General features: G+C 59.1%; 2 protein-coding genes across 2 annotated transcripts; one reads left to right on the forward strand and one right to left on the reverse strand.

Moving 5' to 3' along the window:
• Positions 1-330: 330 nt before the first annotated feature.
• Positions 331-2,614, forward strand: BDQ94DRAFT_173374 (Zn(II)2Cys6 transcription factor; the record flags this gene model as incomplete). The annotated part of the gene is made up of 2 exons (XM_026772131.1): positions 331-390; positions 500-2,614. The coding sequence occupies 2 exons, from the start codon at positions 331-333 to the stop codon at positions 2,612-2,614; spliced, it is 2,175 nt and encodes a 724-aa protein (XP_026622900.1).
• A 624-nt stretch (positions 2,615-3,238) lies between these two features.
• Positions 3,239-7,486, reverse strand: BDQ94DRAFT_173375 (non-ribosomal peptide synthetase; the record flags this gene model as incomplete). Its single annotated transcript, XM_026772132.1, has 1 exon — positions 3,239-7,486. One exon carries the CDS (start codon positions 7,484-7,486, stop codon positions 3,239-3,241), a length of 4,248 nt encoding a protein of 1,415 aa, XP_026622901.1.
• Positions 7,487-7,753: the final 267 nt, after the last annotated feature.

Raw genomic sequence — 7,753 nt, forward strand, 5'->3', positions numbered from 1 at the left:
TTGTGTCTGTGTCTATTTAGGCACACCGTTTTTCGCCCACTTCCAATGGTCTTTGTCGTTTTGCTTTCTCTTTTTCCTCTTTTCCAATCCTTTTTTTACCCGTGTTCTTGGCCGAACTTGGCCTCCACCTCTCATCTGGCCTTCTCTTGTGTGTGTCTCCACGCGGCACCGGGACAATCCCCCCCCCCTCCCTTTCTCTGTGATTCCCACGTACTACGTCGGTGCGTAGGGTTTGATGCTTGGCCCATTTCCCCGCCTATTCATTCATCCATCATCATCACCATCATCATCACCACCACACACACACTCTCACAGGGCAGAATCGCCATCATGGTCTACTGCGGTCGCCCTTCCACAAGTTGCAATAATTGTCGCGCCAAAAAGAGAAGAGTAAGTCATTCCTGTTTTGCGCCCCTTTACAAATCACCGAAGATCATTAGGATTGGAGTAGTGTAAACAAGACATTTTGGCCCATGTCTAACCTCCCAAACAACAACAGTGCGACAAAGCAGTCCCAGAATGCGGCCAATGTTGGCGCACGGGTCAGAAATGCCCGGGATACAGAGATCCCTCCAGCCTCATCTTTCGCGATGAGAGCACTCAAGTCATCAATCGCGCCCGCTCCAAAGTCTCCAAGAGGACGTCGGCGACCACTCCAACCGACCGCCGCTCGGTGGAACGCACAGCCTCACCACAGGCACAGATACAACTACAACAACAACTAGAACAACAACAGCAGCAGCAGCAGCAACAACAACAACAACAACAAAACACTTCCGCACCAGACTATCCAACCAGCCGCCCCTCCGATGTTGTCGACGAGACCATGCTGGACATGACCGACGTCGATGTTGGAGCCGGGATTTTCGCCGGCGCCAGCTTCATGCCCGACTTAATGAGCTTCCCCGACCCTTTCAACCCGGACGAGACGGGGCTCTTCTCCCTCCATCCAGATGTCTCGCCCAGCGCCATGCCAATATCGGGCGACGGTCCTGCATCCGCTGCTTCTGTTCCTGCCTCCGTGTCTGGGCGCCGTTCGCGTGTCGGTGCTTCAAGTGTAGGCGGCGATGATGTGGCTCTCGATCATTTTCCTGATGACGGCACCCACCGCGGCGACCGCCAACAGCTCGGACACAACGACTTCACCAGCAGTCAGCTCGAGGTCATCGCGCGTCCCATCTCCTTGCCTCTCGTCGTCATCGGTCTCGATTTCTTCTTCTCTCACTACGTCGTTCCGCAGTCCGGTCCCTCCTCCGGCTTCTTGGACTACGCGCCGGCCATGCTAGCGCAAGACGACGGCGGCAATGACATGCTCGAGGGTGCCATTCTGGCGCTCGGCTTCAGTGGGCTCGCTCGCACCACGAACCAGTCCGACCTGTTGACCCGGTCCATGATGATGTACACCCGCACCATGGAGCGCGTCAATCTCGCCCTCGCCGACCCCCAGGCCGCCCGTCGCGACAGCACCATTGTCTCGGTCCTCGTCCTCGCCCTCTACGAGTTCAGCAGGGCCTCTCTCGACGGCTGGAAGCACCACATTGAGGGGGCTACGTCGCTCCTCAACCTGCGCGGCCGCTCCCAGTTCTCCACCCCGACCGGCCTGCAGATCTTCAAGGATGTCTTCTCCCAGCTCCTCACCAACTGCATGCGCTCCGGCTCTCCCATGCCCTCGAGCCTACGCATGCTGCGCATCGAGGCCACCAACGCCCTCAGCATCTCGGATCCCTACTGGGTCGCCTGCAGCGGCATGGTTGAGCTTCTCGATCTCTATCAACACATTTCCCCGGGCGGCTACTCGTTCTTTCCCAACTCTTCCGGCATCTCCTCTTCCTCCTCCTCCACCTCCTCCGCTCCCGCCGCCCCTTCCGATTCCTCCAACTCCCCCTCTGCTGTCTCCGGTTCGTCCCCGGCCTCTACCTCCTCCATGGCCTCCGGTCCTCTCAAGGGTGCCAGCATGTCCATTGAGTACCTCGAGCGCTACCTCTCCCAGGCGCTCGAGATTGACTACCGCCTCGAAAGCACCTTCTCCAACTGCCCTACCGAGTGGCAGTTCACCACCCAATCCAACTCGTCTAGCAACACCTACGATCCGACTCGCATCCAGCGCGACGTCCACCACATCTACCACGATGTCTGGATCGCCGACGTCTGGAACAGCATGCGCACCTGCCGCATCCTGGCCAACCACGCCATCAGCCACCTCCTCCTCCGCGGGGCCAACACCGACAGCAATTGGTTCTTCGCCAACAACTACGCCGAGCGCCTGCACCAGGCCACCCAAACCATCGTCCGCATGCGCGACGAGATGCTCGCCTCCGTGCCCCAGCTCATGGGCTACGCCACCTCGCCGACACAGGAGCTGCAGCTGCAGCAGCAACAGCAGCAGAAGCAGCCGCCCGAGCGCGCCAAGAACATCGCCGGCTCGGCCGTCGGCGGCTACTTTGCCTGCTGGGTTCTCCTCACCGTGGGCTGCATGCACAACCTCGGCCACGAGACCCGTGCGTACACGGCCGCCCAATTGCGCCGAATCAGCTGCGAAGCAGGGCTTGCGCAGGCAGAGGATTTCGCCAACTTTGTTCAATCAAGCAACCTCCGTCCACCATTAAGTGGATAGTATGGCAGCATCATTCAATTGTACATATTTAATACAGCGATAATCTGCATATAGAGCATACACTGTACATAGGGTTACACGGATATATATATATATTTATATATCCTTTCACTAATCAAAAGTTTAAAAATGCCTCATCTGGAAGGATTTAATGTGTTTGTGTAAAAATGTTCACGTCTTGCAAATCATATGGTGTGTTGCATCCCTGCACTTGTCAAAAAGCAAAAGACGTGCCACTTAGAATATGGGTGGACGGATACCATGTGTTGTACTACTTATTTGCATCTGTCGACTGCACTATAGTTTACCGTTGACAACAGCGGCTTATCAAGAGGGGTTTGAAAATCAAACTTATACTACGCAATGCACAACATCTCTTTGAACTCTCCAGATATGAAATTGAATAGTGATGACATAATTAAACTAAAAATGAAATAAGCTAATAAATACAATCATGACCAATTGACAAGACAAATGGGGGAAAATAACAAGAAGAAGCATCATCATCAACAACAATAAAAAAGGGATAAAACAGCCAGTCAGTCCCAAAGCCAAGCATCCAAGACCAACTTCGCAAATTATATACAGATTACATAAGGTATAGAATACCAATATTATAAATATCTACTGCTGTCCTGCCTCGACAAGTCCCACTGGGTCAAACTCCCCATCAGGATTGCGCAAGATCTGTTCCAGCGACTGCTTCAGAGTCAGCAGCAAGCCCTGGGCCCACTCCTGAGTCATGAACTCGTAGCCCGGCCAGCGGTTATTGTACGTGCAGCGGAGACGGAACTTCTCGTCCTCGTTGTCACGCCCGGGCCAGAGCTCCATCAAGACCGGGTAGCCGTGGTTGGTCTCCTTCCAGGGCTCCTGGAGGCGCTCTTCGCGAGTGAACCCGGGCAACGTCTCCATGCTGGTCTTGGGCAGCCCGCTGGCATCGACATCCACCTCGACCTCCTCCTTGGGGTAGGCCTGCAGGATGATCGTGTTGTCGAACCGGCGCGTCAGCTTGGCAAAGTCGATGGTCGGGCACGGCATCTCCGAGAACTCCAACGAGTCGACGTACTGCGTGAACAGCTCCTGGCAGATCTCGCGATGCGTGCGCTTCTTGGACCCGTCCGAGAAGACGATGCGTGTGGGCAGGACGTCCAGCATCAGCGCCACGCAGCGCAGTGCCTCGGGGCTGTAGCGCCCGTGGAACACGCTGCCAAATTGCACGTCCAGGTTGGCTGCCGATGGCTGCTCCGGGCCGGCGCTCTTGGCCTTGACCAGTGTCTGCGCGAGTGTCATGGCCCAGGCGCCCTGGACAATCGCCATGGGCGAGGGGAACTTGGCGGTCCGGGTGAAGGAGAAGAGGTCGTTCATGCTGATGGAGGCTTCGAGCATCTCGCACGCGGTGTCCTGCGCGGTGCGGATCGACGTGTACTGGTCGGGAGTGGCACGCGTGAGCACTGTCGCACCAGCCTTGAACGGCGCCACCCCGGCGAGACGCTTCATCCAGTACATGCTGGTGGCGAGCCAGTCGGTGCTGTAGTGCTTCTCGACGGGGAGGCGCATGCCGACCGCGGGCAGGTTGCTGGGGGGAAGGCCCTCGTAGGCCTTGGCGAACGAGCGGCGCAGGAAGTCGAAACTCATCCCGTCGTAGATGAGGTGGAAGAGGGAGAAGATGACGACGTGGTGCTTGTTGTCGGCTGAGCGCACGAACTGGACAACGGCGCCCGGGCGGTCCAGACGGATGTACTCCTCAGCGCTGCGCTGCGCGTTGCCGATGGTCTGCTCCCAGAGGCTGTCCGGGCTGGGGTCGTACTCGTGCACGACGCTGTGGACCAGGGGCAGCTGGGCACGGGGGTGTGCAGGGTTGAGGATGCACTGGGCGTAGGGGCTCAGGGGATGCTGGACCTGCACCCAGACGGTGCGGAAGGCGTCGTGGCGCTTGGTGACGTCGAGGATGGCCTGCTCCAGGCGGATGGGGTCGAGCTCGTCGGGAACGTGGTAGACAAAGTGCTCGATGCAGGGCTTGGTGATGTTCATCTCCTCGGCCTCCTCGACGAAGACGAGCATGCGGGTCTGGACCCCGGTGGCGGGCAGAACCTCCTCGATGTCTTCGCTGGCGATGCCGAGCGACTCGACGCACTGCGGACGGGCAACCGAGTTGAAGTGTCGCAGCTTTGTGGCCAGCGACATGGTCAGCAGCTCTTCCTCGTCCTCGATCTCAATGGCCTCGTCCTCGCCGAAGTCCTGGTCCAGCTGGTCCTGGGACGAATCGGCCAGCAACTCGCCAATCTTCTTCGCCAGGTCCGCAACCACCGGGTAGGCGAACACGTCACGCAGGAGGATAGTGGTATTCAGGCGCTGGTTGATGCGCTGGGCAACACGGGGGGCCATGAGCGAGTGGCCGCCAAGGTCGAAGAAGTTGTCGGTGATGCCGACGGCATCGACGTTGAGCACACTGGAGAGCTCCTCGCACACGGCACGCTCCACTTCGGTGCGCGGCTCCACGATCTGGCGAGAGCCCTTGGCCGCCTTGCCGAACACGCTCGCCAGTCTGGCCAGCTCCTTGCGGTCGACCTTGCCGTTGGCGTTGATGGGCATCTTGTCCAGCACGACGATGCGTGCCGGGATCATGTACTTGGGCAGCGAGGCCTGCAGCGCCGCCTTGAGCCGAGCCTCGGCCTGGTTCTCGAGTCGGCCGTCGTGGCCGGCGTCCTGAGAGTCCTGCTGAGCAGCGGCATCCACGATGTCATCCTGAACAGTGACAAAGCTAGCAAGCTCCGCCAGCGCGCCCTCAGGTTGGTGCACCAGAGCCACGGCATCGGTGACAGACTCGATGCGCAGAAGAGCATGCTCGATCTCGGGCAGCTCCACGCGGTGACCACGGATCTTGACCTGGAAGTCCATGCGGCCAAAGAACTCAATCATGCCGTCCGAAGGGCGGTGGCGCACTCGGTCACCGGTGCGGTAGGCGCGGACAGACTGGCCGTTGATGACCACATTCACGAAGCGGTTCTTGTTGAGCGCCGCGTCGGTGTATCCACGGGCAAGACCGTCGCCCGTGACGATGAGCTCACCCATGACGCCAGGAGGCACGAGGCGCTGCTCCGGGTCCATGACGAAGGCGCCCGAGTTGCTGATGGCCACGCCGATGGGCATGCCGTTGACACACTTCTCGTCGGCCGGGACCTTGTAGATGGTGCTGAAGGTGGTGTTCTCGGTGGGACCGTAGGCGTTGACGAGGTCACCCTTGATGATTCCCTTGGCCTGGGCCGCATCGCGGGGGTCGAAGCGGTCTCCGGCAGCGAAGAGGAGTTCCAGGCCGGAGAGACCCCATGGCGCGTTGGCAAGGCACTGCTTGAGGAGGGCCGGCGTGAGCATGCAGGAACGCACGGCTTCCCGCTGCATCACCTGTCCCAGAGTGATGGGATCGACGACCGTCATGTAGTCGATGCAAACGAGCGTGCCGCCGTTGAGCAGCGCGGCGTAGATCTCCCACGTGGCGGCGTCAAAGGCCAGGTTGGCAACGTGCGCAATGTTGCCACTTGACTGCGTCTTGGAGGCCACGTTAGTCTCACGCACCAGGCGCACGATACCGCGGTGTTCCACTTGGACGCCCTTGGGCTTGCCCGTTGACCCGGACGTGAACATGACGTAGGCGAGGCTCAAAGCTGTGGGCGTCGGCAGAGCGCCAGCGCAGAGCTGGCCTTGCTCGTCCAGGGCCTGGGCAATGTGGCGGAAGCTCACGTCCTTGAGCTGCAGAGTGGGAGGCGTGACGCCGGCACCGAGGAGGACGAGCTTGTCTCCCTGGACGGCAGAGAGGATAGCCTCGAGGCGGCCAACGGGAACGTTGATGTCGAGAGGCAAATAGGCGAGATTGGCCTTGAGAATGGCCAACAGGGCCATGATGGTCTCGCACGACCGCGGTGCCAGCACTGCGACCATGGTTTCCGGGGCGAGCCCGCGCTGGACCAGCCAGTGGGCGAGCTGGTCCGATTGCCGATCCAGCTCGGCGTACGTGAGCTGAGAAGCCGAGTAGGCGTTTTTGACGGCCACGGCGTTGGGGCTGAGAGAGACCTGTTTCCGGAAGAGCTCGACGACGCTCGCGTCGCGCGGGTAATCGGTGCGCGCAACATCTGCGAGGCCCATATCGGTCAGTGCTGAGAGACCCTGGGTGAGAGGCATGGTCGAGACGAGGGCCTCCGGGGTCTGGAGGCCACGGCCGAGGATCTCAGTGAAGACGGACTCGACCAAGCGGATGGACGAAGCTTCAAACAGGTCATCCGAGAAGAGGATGTGACCGGTCATGCGCTGAGCCTCCTGGATGAGATGGAATTCAATGTCGAAGTTGGACGTGGCTACCGTCACACCGTCGAACCGGGGGCTGTTGGCATCTTCTGACGAGTGAATTGCAAATGTCGTCTGAACGAGCGGGTGACGGGACTGGTCGGCGGCGCCAGGACGCAGCTTCGAGACGATCTTCTGGAAGGGGACATCCTGGTTGCTAGAGGCCGCGCTGTTGGCTTGCTGGACGTGCTGGACGAGAGCATGGAACGAGTCCTCTGGCTCAACGGTGGTGCGAAGGCATAGGAGGTTGGTGTTTCTTGAAGTGGGTGTGCCAATGGTGGCATCGTCGACGCCGGTGAGGCGGTAGTGCGTCGCCCGGAAAGCGGCGAGGAGCACTACAAAGGGAGTGACTTGATGTGTCTGGCAGAAGGCCTGAAGCTTTTGGTAAAGCTGGTCATCGAGGGCGAAGTGGTGGACCTGCGCCTTGCCCGAGAGAATGGCCGACCGGGGCTTGTCGCAGAGCAGCTGGGCGGGCTGGCTTCCCTGGAGCTGCTCTAGCCAGTACGCGAGCTGATACTGCTCGGTCTCGGCCATTGTGATGGATTAATCTTTTGTTATTGGTAAAGAATGAAAAGGCCAGGACGATGGAAGGCCGAGAGGATGGATCGTCAACACATGTTCAGCCCCACAAAGCAGACATCCCGGTCATGTTGTCTTTTATATAGACGGGAAAGCGATCATGTTGTCAGCAGTGTTCCTAGGGGGATTGCTACAAGTAGAAACCGAACCCTAACTCATGATCCTCCGGACTGACATTGTCTGCATGTAGTAACGATCTTGAAGAGTGGTGTAAGATTATAG

The sequence above is a fragment of the Aspergillus welwitschiae genome (assembly GCF_003344945.1).
Source record: "Aspergillus welwitschiae strain CBS 139.54b unplaced genomic scaffold BDQ94scaffold_33, whole genome shotgun sequence".
NCBI classification, from domain to species: Eukaryota; Fungi; Ascomycota; class Eurotiomycetes; order Eurotiales; family Aspergillaceae; genus Aspergillus; species Aspergillus welwitschiae.